The 18,096-nt window shown below is 38.4% G+C and overlaps 1 protein-coding gene across 3 annotated transcripts in view; it reads right to left on the bottom strand.

The window, feature by feature from the left end:
• Positions 1–5,958: 5,958 nt before the first annotated feature.
• LOC127640149 (junctophilin-3-like) overlaps positions 5,959–18,096 on the bottom strand; it is a 56,808-nt gene continuing 44,670 nt past the window's right edge. For all 3 annotated transcript variants that reach the window (XM_052122567.1, XM_052122565.1, XM_052122566.1), the window contains exons 5-6: positions 15,135–16,102; positions 5,959–9,949 (exon numbers count right to left, since the gene is read on the bottom strand). In XM_052122567.1, the coding sequence (XP_051978527.1) occupies positions 9,869–9,949; positions 15,135–16,102 (1,049 nt within the window). In that variant the 3' untranslated portion in view covers positions 5,959–9,868. The remainder of the gene's footprint in view (positions 9,950–15,134; positions 16,103–18,096) is intronic.

Genomic DNA, 18,096 nt, shown 5'->3' with positions numbered 1-18,096 from the left:
ATGGGGTGAAAAATCCCATCCAAAAAATAGAAGCGAACACAAACGATGGAGACAGGTGAAAGTGATTGACATGGGGTTTAGCCTGCACAATTTCACGTCTACCAAAAGCTTTCTTGTTAAATATAAAGAAAGGAAAACACTATGATGTTTCTTTTAATGTTACAAACTGGTACAAATGAAGCACAAATGAACGACTCCGGTGTAGAGCAATTTGGACCACATGGGGTGGAAAGTGCCGTGTCACAGCCAAAAAAATGTGTCTAATATCTCAAACACCTAACCAGCTCAAACATACATTTTTGTGGCACAAATCAGTACAAACGAATGGTATAGATTTGGCAATGATTTAATTATATGGGGTACCAACTTCACCCCATATAGTTGCAAAACCTTGGGTCTTTCAAAACGTCTATGCAAAGATCTTGCATAAACTCATTCAGAACATCTCGCCGTACAAGCTGATGTCAGTACTACTATGATTATAGTTCTACTGGGTCACGTCATCCACTGCATCCTTAATTTATGAGACATAAAAATGTGAGTGATATTGTGCAGGATATAAACCTAGATGGTAAAAGAGAGGAACAACTTTGAGAAGTTTCCACAAGAGTTTACACTAAACAAAGCTAAAAGCAGATGGCTACATCCAAGAAGCAATCTCGGTTTCCAAATAAAAAGCGCTTTCCATATTGACCTATTTTTTTTGTTGGCTGTGAAGAATGAGGGATGTAGAAAGAGGAGCTAATGAATAATAAATGGCGGATAGAGAGAGATGGGATGGAGTTACGATTATACAGCCAACTGTCTTCCCTCTTTGTCTCCATCTCTGCATCTTTTTTTAAGTCTGTGTTTCTCTATAAAAAGACAGAGTTTATAAATAACTAAAAAGTCACCATTTTTACAGAGCAGCTCTGACGTTCTGGAGCACATGAAACTGCTGTCGTTAGAGATACGTCAGAGCAGTGTGTGTGTGAAAGAGTGTAAGACAGCAAGAGAGGGAGAAAGAAGGACAGAATTGCAAGTTAAGATGTTTGTAGGTCGTGTTAGTTGATTAATTCAAATTATTTGCCTTGTGGCTCTCATTATGACCTCATTAGTCAGCTGAACCATTCAGAACAAGAGTTTGATAATAGATAATGATTCATAATTAAGCTTGAATAATTCCAATGCTTGGGGACATTTTTCCTCACAACGTTCTTTAATTTGTTTGGACACAGTTTGTAAAGGCTTCTAAGTAGAGGAATTTAGGGTTCTTTTTCTGACCAAAAGTATAAAAAAAAATATATGTTTCAAAAAGCATCCATAAGGGTGGATTTCACAAAGGCTGTCAAGAACATGTCCAGGTCATTTGGATTCTTTTATTTGATTTTGAGACAAAATAAGAATTTATAATTTGATTAAAAAAAATTAACCATTAAAATGTGTTTCACATCAATTAAACTTATTTTACCAACATGATCACATGGGAAATGAACATGCTGCTTCGAATAATTATGTATCCTGAAATCTACCATCAGTTCAATCATGTTCACCTTTCCCTGTGGTGCTGCTGATAGCGTGTTGCACGAACATCTTTCGAGACCAGGAAGTAATAATCGTGTGCATTCTGAGACACAGGTTCTGGTTCCATAAAACCAGGAAGTAATCACATTTGAGACAGGGGTTCTTGTCCCATGAAAACCAGGAAGTAATCGCTGCAGAGATGGAGGTTCTGGGTAGGGTTGCACCAACCGTGTGTAAGGTCTCACATAAGTTGGGACGTAAAGTTTACCCTAAGGTCTTAGTAACTACTAGTTAGTTAGTAACTAAGTCAGTGCTTAATTTGGTTACTCCACCTGTTCTTAAGGCAAGACTTCACTAGAGACTTGACTAGCTCTCTAAAGTGATGCGTAGTCGCATAATATGACGTTTACCTATATTGATCCAGTAAACAGCCTTCATATTTGTACACAGAATTATTAAAATTAGTCTAAGTTGTATAGCTGGTGCAACTGGCCCCTGGTCACTAAGAAGTAATTGCTCCGAGACAAAGGTTCTGGTCCCATGAAAACCAGGAAGTAATCATGTTAACATCAACAATGGTGAGCGCCATTCAGAGGTTGCATGTTTGCTCTAAAATGTAATTTTTACTCTACTGACGGTTAGGTTTAAGGTTTGCTTTGGAAGTAGTGTTTATAAAATGTGTGTTACTGTTGACCGCATTACATGCTTTACAACAAAAAATAAAACCAGCTTTTGGCGACTCTATGGACACCGTGAAAAGGGTCAGCAACAGCTTCCAGCTTTGGCCACGGAGGGCAGTTCCTCGATTTCAGCAGTATATTTAACAACCTTCTGTCTGTCAAATAAATGATTAAAAAAGAAAGATCTATCATTTAAAATGTTAAGTCTTTATAAATCATGGTACTTGTAGTCGTTAAACAGGATAATCCTTGTATGACCATAATTAATTTTTTTTTACCATATTACAGTAATGAGTATCTTATGAGAATTACCATGCAGAATAATTGTAATTGCAAAAAAAAAAGTTAACTATATATATAGCATTATGGTAATGAGAGTTTAAGGTGAAATGTGTTTTATCGTCATTAAAATTGTCACAATGGCAAAAATCTTAATGCTCCTAAAATAGGCTTCCTTGTGTCTTTGTTCTCTTGATTTTGGGGTGAAATGTGACCTGTACATTTTTCAGTAACATTCACCCTTATGTAAGAGACAATGAATTATCTTTCTCTCTTTTTAAAATTTGTTATTCCCTCCCAGTAGCGGTTCTAGCTTGGTGGCCTGGGCGAAACCCACTTCAACACGTCCCCAAAGTTGTTGACTGGATGGGAGGAGGGCAGGCTAGATGCAGCCCCAGGCGACTGCCCATGTCACCCTTGCCTAAATCTGCCACTGTTCCCTCCTTACCAATAGATTTAAAGAAGTCACTCGTAATCCTCTTCTAGTGCTGGGACAAGGCTAAACTCTACACAGTGATTCTGTTACAGTAATCTCAGCCAAAATTGGCTTAACTTCCTAGCAGACGTTGACCCAACAGACAGGCATCCGGTCTGACACAAAATTATAGTGAAGGAGAGAGAAGGAGTCAAGCAAAATGCCACCAATGCCTTGGGGGTCAAAGGAAGTGCACAAGTGTAATATCATTAGTCATTCCAGTGTCCCACAGGTTTAACTGGCCTGTACTTGCTCCCTCGCTGATAGTGAAATTACTGCGTGTAGGGTCAGGGTGTATGTATTATGTTCACTAAATTGTTCAAAAGTATAATTCACCCAAAAATGAAATTTCTGTCATCATTTTTCACATTCATGTTGTTCCTACCCTGGTTTTCTACTGTGGAACACAAAAGGAGATGTTAGGCAGAAGGACAACCTCGAGTCACCATCTACTTTGTATGGGAAAAAAATGCAATAAAAGTGAATGGTGACTGAGGCTAACATTCTGCCTAACGTCTCCTTTAGTGTTTCAAAGAAGAAAGTCACATGCTTTTGAACTACATGAGAATGAGTAAATGATGACAGAATTGTCATTTTTGGGTAAGTTTAAAACACATGTGATCCAGTTTTTTTGTTCTCATGGACTGCTAGCTATCTCCTCTTTCACACGGTGTGCTTTAAGATTGAGAGATTTTGCGCAGGTGCCTCTGTGGACAGGAGCGAACCATCTGTAGTCAGTTATAGAGATGGCATTTTCTTTTACAATTATTTGTAAGCATCCCACCTCATGCTTCACTGTTTTGAGAATATGAGTGATGACACGAGGGGTTAGGTTCTGCAAGAGAGGACAAAGATGAAAGTGAGAGAAAGAAATACAGCAGAGACACTTTGAAGATAAAACAAATTAGCCTTGTGCCCCTGCTGACTGTATTTCATGTTTTCAATGCATTTCAATTTTCTTTTTGATGCAATCCATCAAGTAGGTTTATTTAAACTTTTGCTAGCCTTTGAGGACATTCTGACAAAAAAATGCATTAAAAGCAATATATTTTTTAAGAAAATCCTCATACACATAGTGTTCTGTGGGACAGGCCACATCCCCAATTATTGGTCACGCCTCACTCATGATGGAATGTAATCCCACATGAAGGTTGCTATGGCAATAACACTGCCTCTCCAGAGAAATCTTAATATAGAACCTGTAAGTACATCCTTTAACTTTATTTCTGTAATTTATACTGATAATTTTGCCTGAAACTATCCTGTAACTCACCTAAAATGCACTTCTTCCCATGAAGTGCTTTTAAATTTATAATTTTTTTTTAGCAAAGAACTGAAATGATCAGTTCAGAAACAAATTATCTCATTATTTATTCACCCTCATGTCATCTCCGATATGTATGACTTTCTTCTGCAGAACACAAATTGTGATTTTTAGAAGATTATTTCAGCTCTGTAGGTCAATTCAATGCAAGTGAATGGGTGCCAACATTTTGACACTCTAAAAAGCACATAAAGGCATCATAAAAGTAATCAATATGATTACAGAGTTTTAATCCATATTTTATATTTATTTTAATCAATATTAAAGTCATTTTTTTGCTTGAAATTCTTCTCCCTGCCCAGTATGGGGCATATGCATGAAGAATGTGAATCACCAAAAAAACAAGAAGAATGTAAAAGTCTCTCACCCACACTAATCATATCACTTCTGAAGATATTCATTTAACAGCTGGGGTCGTATGGATTACTTTTATGCTGACTTGTGTGATTTTTGTAGCTTTAACATTTTGGCACCCATTCACTTGCATTGCACGGACCAAAACAACTGAGAAATTCTTCTAAAAATCTTAATTTGTGTTCAGGAGATTAAAAAGTCATACACATCTGAGATGGCATAAAGGTGAGTAAATAAGTGAGTTTTAATTTTTGGGTGAACTACCCCTTTAAGTTATAAATAAGAATGGTTATGATGTAAAGTGAAGAAGCAACATTAAAGGTTCTGCACTATTTCCAGGTCACTTGACAAATGCAAGCAAATTTGTGACACTGAGCATATTAACTCTTTTGTACAAAAGTCAGATTTTCTTGCAACCATTAAAGCACACTAGAGGCTCTTGAACACTCTCAGATCATACTGAGATAACATGGATCATCACATTTTGCAAAAAATACTGGAGTCCATACCAGCTTGAGTGTACGTTGGGACATACGAAATACAAAAAAAAAATGAAACTTTTCCATTTGACATTTTACTCAAATTGTTATGCTGATAATGTAATTTCTAATGACAAATTGTAAGTGAAACTGCATTATTAGGAGAGGTCTAAGACATTTGGGCCCCACTGTAATGCATAAAGGACAGAAAAGTGATAGCAGACTCAATAACCACAAGACGAGAGCTTAATTTCAAACACTTTCATTATTTTCTCCATATATTTCAAAAAAGAAAACAGACCCCCAGGAAAAGTAAAGAACTAAATGATAGAAGGAGAGAGAGAGAGAGAGAGAGAGTTAAAGAACTGGGCATGCTTGGGCATGCTATAGGCGCATAGGGCGACAGATACATCCAGGTCAAACAATACAAGAGCCGGCGGTATGGGTCAACTGCAGCAACTTCCGTCTTCAAAGACCCTTTGGAATCCCATCATCTCTGTCACATACAGTTATCGTGGTATCAAAGTGAGTTAGTCAGCGTGTACTATTGCCACGTCATATGATCAGTAGCAAACCGACCTAGGAGCTCAAGCCGAGCTTAAAGGGATAGTACGCCTACAATTTTTGGGTGAACAATCCCTTGAACAAATGCATGACACCATACATTTGGCCACAACTTGCATGTGTTAACATGAGCACAGGCTAGCATTTGTAAATATCTTTCTTTTTTGGTCTTTTTTTCATGGCTGGATAGAGAAACTGAGAAATATGGGGAAGTGAGGGTGGGGGGAAGAGAGAGAGAGAGAGAGCACACAAACTGTGAATGAATCTTTGCCAAGGATGACAGACTCAAGGAAGGGGGGGAGTACAAGCCCATACACACATGCTATAAAACATCTCAGAGTCTTTGTGTTCTGTTCGCTGGCTATAAAAATAAACAAAACACCTCTCTTTGTTTGTTTCACTTGTTTTAGTTTTGTCTCAGATGTTGGGGCGGAAAGGTTGCTGGATGTGAAAACCTACACACTTTTTATGTGGCCTCAAAGCATTCCGCTCAGGTTAACAGATACTTGGGAGGATTTTTACTTTGGCATGTCCAATCAGGTGTCCCACTACACCTCGTCTTGCACTTCTGCTGAAATAATGACAAAAAGTGCTTGTTTTCAAATGTTTCATGAACAGATACTAGGGCTGTCAATATATAAAAATAACTGTGATCATTCTCAATCATTTTCTGTAGTTAACATTTAAAGAAATCTTTAAAGAATGTTCCGGGTTTAATATAAGTTAAGCAAAAACAAAAGCATTTCTAGCATGATTTCCATGAAAAATTGACTGAAAAATGACTGGTCTCGTTTACAGCAAGTTGCTTAATATGGAATTAAATGGGACCAGTCCATAAACATTAAAATATAACTTGACCACATTTACATGCACTTTAAAAAACGGTTTATTCCAGGGTTTTAGCAGAAAGTAGCGTTCTGAAACATCATGTAAACAAGAACGCTGATTTCTAAGGGATTAAGAGAAGGAGAAAGCAGTTTAACCAAGGTTTCTCTCTGAAAACACGGCTTAATGTGGTCATGTTATTGCATAAGCGGCATTCTGATGGGTGCATGGAACAGACCGGTATAACAAACGTCATATGACTGAGCCCAACAACAGGTCAACAACTGAAATAATTCAACATTTCTGGAAGTACATTGGGAAAATCACATACACCATAAACCATAACCATTTATACACACCAATGTAAAACAGCGACTGTCCCTCACCTCTGCATATGCACTTGTAGATTGGGGGAATCACAGAGGTAAACCCCACTATTGCAGCACAATTTAGCTGTAGGTCGCGATAGAAAGTGAAGGAAACAAACAGCAACAACTCAGGAATATCTAAGAAATAAGGCGAAGCAACAGACAATAAAATAGCAAAGTCTTCCTCATATCCCAAATCTGTTATTTACACAAGTGTTCTGGGAAAATTATCTTGCTGTGGAGAAAATCGCTTACCGAGCCACATGTATACGGGATTAAAGTGTACGCCGCTTTTACAGAGCATGTAAACAGCAATGCTGTTTTCTTGCAATAAGCTGCTTTCTGGTATCCATGTAAACATAATCATTGTTTCAAAAGTATAGCCACAAAATGTAAATAATATATATGTTAACATAATTTCAGTGTGATAAAATTGCTTGCAGGGTTTACTGGCGTAAAGTTATTGCAACAAAGTTGTAATTTTCAAAATGTCTTAACACATATAAGGTTAGTGAGCAATTTTATCACAGTAAAATCATGTTAACATAATGTTTATGGCTTGTGTTTATACTTTTGAAACAATCTGAAATTAAATGTGTATGAACTGGCCCGATTTACTTCCATTGTAAACGACATACCGTAACCATGATATTTTATTTTCGAGGGAAGAATCAAATACATTTTTGTGGAAATCAACATTATGCCACAGATGCTGTTCACTGAACTTGTATTAAACACAGAACATTCCTTTAACATGAGAAAATATCAGAATTTGTCAACAAACATTTTAGAGAGAACAATTGAGAGAACAAAATAAAAAATGGTCAATTTTGCGTGCCATGGTTGTACTCTGCATTGAAAATAAAATGACAATGTGAGTTTTAATGATTTTAACATTATAATTATGAAATTATTTCAGTACTTATTTACTTTAAATATTTTGACCTAGCAACACATTGAAAGTTTGAAAACCACTGCACTACTTGGTATTGAGCGCCATGGTATTGCCCAAAAAAACGCTTTTGATTTAGGTCCAAATGGAAACCATTTTTGCAGTTCTGAGTCCAAAACTAGCAGACCCCCCCCAAATAAGATTATCTATACAAAACTAAAACATACTTTAGCATGCAACTTTGTTTTTTGTTCTTTTACTTATAGAAAACAAGGCAGTTGACATTATTTTTCAGACATCTTGCAAATAGCTAAAAAATTTTTTTTTCTTTTTGTTTTATCAACAAATATTTGTTTTGAAAGCAGCAGTTGGGGAAAAAAGCATTAACAGTCTCTGAACGTCTGATTGGGAATGCCAGAATCGCGCACGCAGCATGTAGCTTTCAGATGTGTATGGTGAGGTCGACAGGCCTATGTATGTGTGTGTGTGTGGGGTGTTGGGGGGGAGGGGTTTAGAATAATGATGACCTCACAGAATGTCATGTGCTAGCCTTCATGCAAACTAAATGCTGCCTCATTTGTGAATTTCACAAAACCTACCCAAGAAAATGTCCCGGTCATATTGTATTTCGCTCCAAAATCGAAAGATATAAATATATATTCAGTACAGAATGTGTGTGTATATATATATATATATATATATATATATATATATATATAATATAACTAGAATCCTATAGATTATTCTAATAATTTAAATAATGTGGATGGGTGCTGGGTTTGGTAATATGTGTTTAATCATCTTTATGCAATTTTTTTTTCATTGGGGGGGCATATGACCTGGACATATTCTACTGTACATTGTAGGTTTCATGAGATTCTCCTGCCTAAAGTTCAAACTAAGGAGAGTGTTTCAAAAGATCAGTCCCAAGCTATGCCTTATTGAATGTAGAGTATAATCGTATACATGCCGTAACTGTATATGAAAAGATAAATCACTCGAGCTGTTATGATTTATTCTGCTGAGAAAAATGTTTCCTATGCAGAGCAAGATTAATGATGAAGTCCTTTCAGATCGTACAACTTTCTGGTCTTGAATTTTTTTCAAATGCATGTGGGTCAGATCCTGACACATTGGTGGTGCTGTGCCTCTGTGATAACCAAACTTTTACTTTTACTAACCCACTTTGGTGCTTATGCTTTTTAAGCCGTTGTTGGCCAGATGGCTTTTTGAGATTTGCAAAATTTTCTACTATCAAGTGAATTTGAGTACTTCACCCTACTAGTAAATCTCAGCACTTCTGGAACATGGCTTGTCCAATCAGATTAGAGGACTGAAACTAACTTTGTAAAAGAGAGCATTTATAAAACATTCAATTTCCATTTAGCAGAAGCTTTTCTGGTCCACCATGACATTCTGGGGTCCACCTGTATTTAGAATCGTACCACACAGGGGAAATGAAGGCGTATAGGACATGAGAGGAGCACTTGGCATCTGATTCTAATGAATAACAAAAGTGAGGACATGGAGAAATACAATCAAAGCTTAGGAGAGGTGCGCGAGGGAGGCGGGTGAGGTTAGACGGGGGCTGTTTCCCATCACTTTGAACCTGTTGATGACATGACCATGTAATGTTGCAGTCACCCGATAAGATGTCGATTGTGGTTCCCCTTTACACCCTTACGCCACCTTGCACACCCTCCTTCACCAAAGCCACCATTCATATGTGTCCAACACCCAAAATACAAACCAAACCCAAATGAAAACGGAAACAAAGCCACCAAGAAAAAGGCAAGTAAGAAATATGAAATAAAAAAACAAACAACTATACCAATTTAGAACAGCATTAATGAGAGAGTGAATACATAGGTTAAAACTAGAAGTTCAAAAGGATGATTTAAACTATATTTCAGATTTAAAAAAAACTAAATTAAAACAAGAGCTCTTTGGAGAAAGCAGTACCGCTGAGCCCCGTTTTGTGTTGCCTTCCTCAGTCCTCATATTGACGTGCTGTGACTTCAATAGAAGTAGTAAAAAGAAAAACAGGCTGGGACTCATCAGTTATGGTAAATGATTTGATAATAAAGTAGCAGAACAAGAGGAATTGATAGGCAATGTAGTGTTTTTAAATAAAAAAATGGACAAACAAAATGGCAACTCCGATGTTGAGCAAAATCACCATGACAACCAGAATTGAGTTGGAGCCCTGTTAATTGAGAAACAGAGAAAGAAAGAGAAAATATCAGTATTTGCCAACAAACACATTTCAAATCATATTTTTCAAGAATCTTCCACTCCAGAGCGGTTTACTAGAGGACCACTGCAACCGGATCGAGTCAGTGAATCACAAACTAATCAGTCAGTGAGTAAGAACTAGCTTATTTATTAATAAATTGGACTGATCTATTTCTTGAATTCATTGCGAGTTCAACTCACTGACTCAGTGTTCACTGTTTAGAAGATTCTCAATAAAACAAAACCCTGTGTGAAGATTCCTAAAACGTTTTTCTTTTTGGTGAGTAAATATTGACAATTACATTTTTGGGTGAAGTATTTCTGTAAACTGTATTTCGTGTGGTTTGAGACAAAAGCCCATAGTATACTTCAGTCAGACGTGAACACCAAGTGTCCGCATATAGGATGCGTTATGCAATTCTTGTCATCTCAGGCACTGAACGCATGCAGCCTGATTTTTCTAACCGTGCATCTTTGAACGCACAGAATGCACATGCACCTAGAATTAGTTGCACTAATTAGTGGGTCCAAAAGGTGGAAACACTCACATTTGGGCCATTGTTGTCACAAAGATTCGATAGAAGATGTAATGACCAACGGTAAAACGTCAACAGTAGATGTGCACGTCAAGAACACGTGTGTGAGGAGGTCTGGAGATACCTGCATTTGAATAACTCAAGTCTGAAGGACTATAAAGACATCTTTAAGGGTCTAAACTCCTGAAGATATATAGTCCATGACTTGACATCATCTTAAACACGACACAATACAATAAACATTAACACGACCACTAGCTGTTAGCTTCTAGCTCATTGTGCTGCATAAAGCAGTTGTTGCATGGTGATTTTACACAAGTGTAACAGTTAAATTGGTCTGGTTAATTTAGAAGCAAGCTTTCCAGTAGCTGGTCAACTAAATAAAGTGAAGCTTTCAAGCAGAGTATAGCGTTGCCATCCTGTTGTAACATGCCATCCTCCATCGTGGACTCCAGCCATGGCTGGGTCCAGGGCACTCTCCCTCCCATTGCTCGAAAATTTGAACCATCAAATTTTCCTTGATGGTTCTGTAGTCACTTATGTTTTTTTTTTTTTACTTTTCCCTACGGTGTTGGTAGGTCCGGTGGTAGCCATGTCTCAGCTGTCTGGCCAACATTTGTTTCATTCGTCGCTAACTAGAGGAACGTCTGCACCTTGTATATTGACAACAGCGTGAAAGTTGCGTGAACAAATGATACTGCTATCGCTGTAGCTAACATTAAAACTAGCAGGTTGATGTCCCGTGTCGCAAATCCAGTGATCCTGGTAGTGACGATTCTCTCTGACTCATCAGTGATCTGCAGGATTTTGATGTCACATTTAGTATCGGCTTGGCTCGCTTGGAACCTCGACTGAGGTGGTACTAAAAAAAGTACCAGGTACTATCCACAGTAAAACCCCCCAAAAAGCGAGCGAATTGCGTCAACAGCACAGCTGCACTAAATAAAGTCTTGTGGCATTTTGGGTTTCTTGCCATAGTTGCCTTTGGCTTGCTCTCTTGGGGCCTAGAGTAAAAAACATTTTAAGGCGTGATTTTTAATGACGTTGTTTAGGGATGTCCCGAAACCGATCTCATGTACTGGTACTCGTAAAAATGCTCAGATACCAAAAACCGATACCATCTGATGTATGAATATCATTACATAAACATTCTACCCACACATTAAAATCACGTTATGTTCTAGTGAGATTATTTTACTGCAAAAGCTGCAATTTAATGAGATAAATATATAGTTTGCATATAATTCAAATGTGAGCGCTTGTGAATGTGTGGAGACAGTGTTGGGCTGACGCCGGTTGCTCATAGGTGTTAAAGCTCCTCCAAGGCTCATACAGGGAAAACACCATCACGAGCATCGCCTGCTCTGTTTGTAGCAGATGACAGTAAACAGAGTGCCAATTCACATTATAGCATGAGACACATACAGAGTACATACTTATTTAATTAAATAGCAACCTTTTGCGGTTTAATAACCAGTTTGAGTCGCGTAGTGACCAGCTTTTGCAGAGTGGGAAGCTTTCAACGTCAGAGCTCCTTGGTCTAAACAACACAGAAATACTTCAAAATAAAAGCTCTGTCCAAATTCAAGTAAAATTTTTGGGAAAAAGTATGACAGAAATATATCACTACTGTAAATGTATGTAACATTCACTATACTACTAGTACTATTACAACTACTACTACTACTAATAATAAATCAGTAGTAATTGTATTGTACTTGTATTATAATTATACCAGTATCTAACATCTGTGATGCTCTGTTATGCAGCACTTTATTTGAAAAAAATATAACTCATGTTGTATTTTTAGATCTGAACTTTATTTGATAAAAATGAATACAAATTAAAAAAAATATATTTTTTCATTTGATTTAAAGTTTTAATGAATTCATTTATTTAAACACCATTTTGATGATAAAATTGAAATAAACAGTTGATATGGACTTAAGGGAAAAAATAAGAAAAAAAACAGGTATCAGACTCTGTACCAAAAATTCTCAAAATAATGGTATCGGGACATCCCTAACTTTGTTCAATTAAACAGCTCAATGAAGACTTTAAGACCAATACATACAAAACAGCTTAATTTTCTGTAAAGCTGCTTTGAAACGATGTGCGTTGTGAAGCACTATCCAAATAAACATGACTTTGGTGTATTGTCCACATTGTTTTTTAAGCTATCATGGTTTTTTAAGCTATCAATGTATTAGAATACTAGAATCACAGCATAACACACTAATAGAGAATGTTTAAAGGAAGCTGTGTTGATTATTCTGTTCCCCTCGGCTCACAGGAGAGATGCGATAGTATCTGAATGGAAATGAGAGCCTGTGCTGCATTGTGTGAGCTCTTGTAAGGACGAAGAGCGGAGTTTGTCGACCACCGTCTTAATTGATGTGTTCATGTATGCATGTCATGGACAATGTTTACAACTACTGAGCAGAGGGACATGGGCACTGCACATGCAAGACACATGTGAGGCATGAAATTAGGCTGTGACAAGCGAACCGGATGCAGCACTGTTAAGAAGACGCTGTAAGCGCTGATTTTGCACAATGAATAAAGACAAGCATAACAGACTGAGTCACATTTACTGTTTTCAGGTTAACAACTAAAATTTTCACTACCAAAATGTTCTATATTAAAGTCAGATAGTTGTGCACTGAAAATGGCCTGTTCTGCTCCCTCTTATCCTAAGCAATTCAGTTGTTTATGTATCTCAATTAAGACGTTTGTAAGTGTTGACTTAAGGGCATATTTTTCTCAAAAATTACAATTCTGTCATCATTTACTCACTCTCGTGTTGTTCCAAACCCACATTACATTACAAATGTTTGCCATACATTTAATTTGTTCTGTAATTTGCAAACTGTTTTGTGTATGTCTTTCTGTTTAATGTTAACCTGTCTTACACAAGTCTGCTGCATTGCTTGTCTCGCTGCGGCTACAAACATAAGCCCCCTCCTTCCTGGAACTCACTCTTAGCATTTGATTGGCCGTAACCCTATCAAGGCATAAGTTGTTCCCTAGCAACTGAGTGTGGGACAGCCAATGTAGGGCTGCGTTGTGGAAGGAGCCACTTTGCCAATTTGCTGTTACCAAGGTGTTCTTAGTGCAGCAAGAGGTTGCAGGGTGCTAGGCTGAGGAAGGGGACAGTTTTAAGTTTGAATGTGGTCAGGTTGTGTCTTGGGCTGTTGTCGGCTCACATGGTCCCCAGGGACTCCACACACCAGCACTGTGTTTGTAGAGGTTGTTTTTCCAACCCATGTGCTCTCAGGCACAGAAAACCGCCTGGCATGGTTGCTGTTCATTAGAAATGTATGTGGTATTTAAAATGAATTAATATGTAACTGGTGTTATGATTAAGTATTTGAGTGTTTTATTGGAAAAAATACATAATTTATTTATTAATTAATTACAAAGTCACCACAAAAAGACATTCACAACTCCCACAATTCCCTAAATTTTACTCCATAATGTGGAGCATTTCCAAGTGAAACAGAATATCCATCCAGAAAAACATTTAGGGCTGGAATTGATTGAATCAAGAAAATTGAGCATTACACAACAGAGTGGAGCTAGGAGAGGGGTAGAAAAATAAGAGGGCATGGTAACGTCCGCTGAAAAGAAAAGTAATTTCAGAGGGCAAGTTATTACATTTTGAAGAAAGATTATAAGAATAATAAATTGGAATAATGCACAAAAAGACCAGGAACATGTATTAATGCTGAAGTGTGAGATTATTTTTTTCTGTTTCAATAATTTACTTTATCCCTGCTTTATATGCAGAGATAATAAGCGATTCATAGGTTCATTTCTCCAAAAAGTGTAAACAGTGTCTCTGTGGTGATTTCAAAAAAGTGCTCTGTTTGTTTGGGCATCCAGACCAGCCCAAAACAGCAACGTTGGCTTGGTGTGAGTTTGGGCAGGACTGTCTGTTTTGATGACCAATGGCAGAGGTAGGGAGTTTTATAGTTTAGGGAATAATTATTTTTGGTAGCACCATTTGGGCTTCTATCTGTTTTTCTGATGATTGGTGATACTATTGGTACAAAAATGACAATTATAAGAACTTAAATAGTGTCAATTTTGATTTCATGCTGACTTTTAAGGCTGTTAAATATATTGGAAATTATTTCTGACCCACTATATATTAGGTGTCTTTCACTACAATGTACTTAAGCATGTGATGCAAAGTAATTATTATGTACATACAAGTCGTTGCATTGTACTTACACTTAAAATACCTGCATAAGGTTAACATACACTGTTAACCTTACCCCTAAACCCAACCCTACCCCAAACTGTACCCTAAACACTAACCCTAACCCAAACCCTAACCCTGCTTCTAAACCTACCCTTACCTCAACCTCATATGGCAAATGGGAATCTTGTGAGAATTTTACAGAACAACATTTCTATTTAAAATTACTGTTAAAACAGGTCTAATCACATTTCTATTTCTACTTCTATTACACAATAAATACATTGTATTGTATGTATTTAATGTTAGTACATAGTAAACACCTAATATAAAGTGGGACCATTATTTATTTTTTATTACTCAGTGCATGATTGTACCAGAACTGTTTGTTGCTGTTGTAGTGCATACTCACTTACCGAGTTTACTTTGAGTTGAGACTTGTTCTCGCTTTCGTGCTCTAGTGCAATAGGTGGGGATTTTTGTGGGGGTGAGAGTGTGAGGTCCCTACGTAGGGGCCGAGCCTCAAGCTTTTCCCCCACACGTAGACTGTCCAACTTTTGCACTGAGCCTGAAGCCGGCCCCTCCCGGGCGTCCCTGGCCCCTGAAGTGTCCTGGACATCCTGCTCACCATCTCGATTTTTACCCCGATGCTGTAGCGTATGTCCACGTGACTCTGCTTGACTGTGCCACTCCTCCCCGTGCCCATAGGGCTTCTGTGAATTATGGGAGGCCATTGGCTGCAACGGCCTCATCTCCATTTCATAATTGCTTAGTTTCTCCTCATCCTGCTCTAAGAGGTGGGAGTGTGCAAAACTGTCCCCTTGTACCCGTTGAGAGGTCCAAGAACCCGAGGGACCGTCCCTCCTGTCCCGCGGTGCTTTGTGATTGGACAAACTGTGGTCTCGAGGCTTGTGATTGGAGGAGTGCTTGTGTCCGTTGGCCCGTGCCGCCATAGCCCGCACCTCATCTTGCACTGAGGGCGTTGTGGAGCGGCTACTGCCCCGGCTACCCCCTCTACTACTGCTCCCTCGTGAGGGGCGCTTGTCCTCGCTCCAGCTGTTTGCCCTCAGTTGCTCTCCACCTCCACCCGAACCCCCACCACCTCTTCCCTCCATCAGCACCTGGATCTCTTGGGTTCCTCCGCGCTCCTCGTCCACTGCGCTCTGTCGCAGGAAGCGGGCGTTTTTGGTGCGGAGGGAAGCTTTGGTGGTCGGGGTTCGGGGAGGCGTGGAGGGTCGGCTGGGTGTGGGGCTCACATCTGGGGTTAGGTCCGGTGGCGTGGAGCCTTTCAGATACAGTTCAGTGCTGTCCGCTGTTCCACTGGAGACCACCTCCACATCGTTCTCGCTGGAGTTCTGCTGTTTGGGTCGCTGGCACTCCAGTCCTACTCGAAGACATAGAGACAAGTCTAAGTTTTTATTTTTAAAACCTGAACGCATGACACATGCTTGAAATTTCGTTCAGTATTTCGCTCTTACAGTACAATTGAAATCTATGGGGCAAGTGTACAACAGTTGCCGCATGGACTTCTATTGTAAGTGTATTTCTGTACACTGGTAGTTGACATGAAAGTTGACGCCCTGCGATGTGCAATGCTCTACTCAATCTATAACTCATCTAAACAGCATTTTGTTGCATACTTATAACCTCATAATATTTGAGAGACTATATAGGAATACTTGTACATTCCAAAAATGATTTGTCACACAACAGCTTTATTTAAAATTAAAGAAAAACTAGTGAAAGCAAAAAGGTGATTAAAAGTGGTGAAAATGGTGACCAGTTACAGGACATAATACCTATATGTATATACTGCACATTTTCCTTCATGCATTCGCATACATTTTTAACCTGAAAAGTTTATGTTGATATAAAGTCTGTCTGTGTTTCCTGTGTTTTTTTCAAACCGAGGGATGAGTCAGAAATTTTTTCTCTAGTAATCAAAAACAAGACAGATGATGTGGATAGAGCTGTATGTGTTGAATAATACTTTTAAGGTGCACTCAGTCACATTTTGGTTTGTGTCATCTTGGACAGTGACACCTAGTGGCTTGGATGAAGCATTATTCAAAATCAGTTTTTAGTAACATATGCCATTGTAGAAATTAGCTCACAGTCATTCATGATCAATTTAATCTAAGAAGATTGGTGGTGGTAGTGGTGGTGGTAGTGGTCTAAAGCACATAACTGGTAATCAGAAGGTTGCTGTTCGAGCCCCACATCCACCACCATTGTGTCCTTAAGCAAGGCACTTAACTCCAGGTTGCTCCAGGGGGATTGTCCCTGTAATAAGGGCTCTGTAAGTTGCTAAGATGAGCGTCTGCCAAATGCATAAATGTAAATGTAAGTATTCAACTGGTCGTCATGTGATTCTAACATGGCAGCTCCCAGGAGGTGACCCTCTCCATGTACAATAAAACAGCTTTTATAAGGTTACTGATAAGACCAGAGTCATATGTGAGTGTGAGTGGTCATTATTTTATACATGTTTCAAAATTTAAATTCATGGCCTTAGGAGCACAACTTTTTTAATGAAGAAAACATTACTGATTGCACCTTTTAAATTTGTATATTGTATATCCTCGTCCTGCTCTAAGAGGTGGGAGTGTGCAAAACTGTCCCCGTGTACCCGTTGATAGAAGAGGCCGAGGGACCCGTTAGAACTGTCCCCGTGTACCCGTTGAGAGGTCCAAGAAGCCGAGGGACCGTCCCTCCTGTCCCTAGTTCTAGATTGTAGTCATTTTCCCTGCCTCTGTTATCCACTTGACTGCTTGAAAGGAATGTGGATCATTCCTGGTAAGTTGGATATACTATAACTTATCAAAGCTTTCCAGAGTCATAACCAAAGGCTGCTCTAATCAGCTCAGCTAATGAGAACAAAGATTTTCAGTCTGTTTGTGCTACAGGCAGTGTGCTCGCATCCGTGCGAACCCCTAAGAAATGAAATATCTTTCATTTAACCTCAAAAGGCTTTTACTCCAACTGTAAACATAATTTTAGCATTTACAAATCTTTTGCAAATCAACTCATCTGAAGTTTGTTCTAACATTTCTAAGGTCACCACATGTCAAATGACGACAAGAAACAGTTTAACCCATTTTTTGTTAGCTATTTTTGACGAAAGTAATATTAGCGTAGCCTATTATCGTACCAGCAATTTTTTTTATAAATTTCTGTAAAGGAGTGCTCAGTTTTGTTCAGCCTTTATTTTTGCTATCGTGGAAGTCACTATCTTTAACATTTACTTCAACACTCATCTCTGTTTTTACAGGCACTATTCACAGCTAGTGCAAGAATAGAAAAGCCTTGACTTCAGTTACTCATTTATACAGAAAATATACTTGAAGGACATTTGAGTCACTCCTGTTTTTAAATACA

The sequence above is a fragment of the Xyrauchen texanus genome, chromosome 49, assembly GCF_025860055.1.
Source record: "Xyrauchen texanus isolate HMW12.3.18 chromosome 49, RBS_HiC_50CHRs, whole genome shotgun sequence".
Taxonomy (NCBI): domain Eukaryota; kingdom Metazoa; phylum Chordata; class Actinopteri; order Cypriniformes; family Catostomidae; genus Xyrauchen; species Xyrauchen texanus.
Note: the sequence above shows the minus strand (reverse complement) of the source record. Positions and strands in the feature narration are given on the sequence as shown.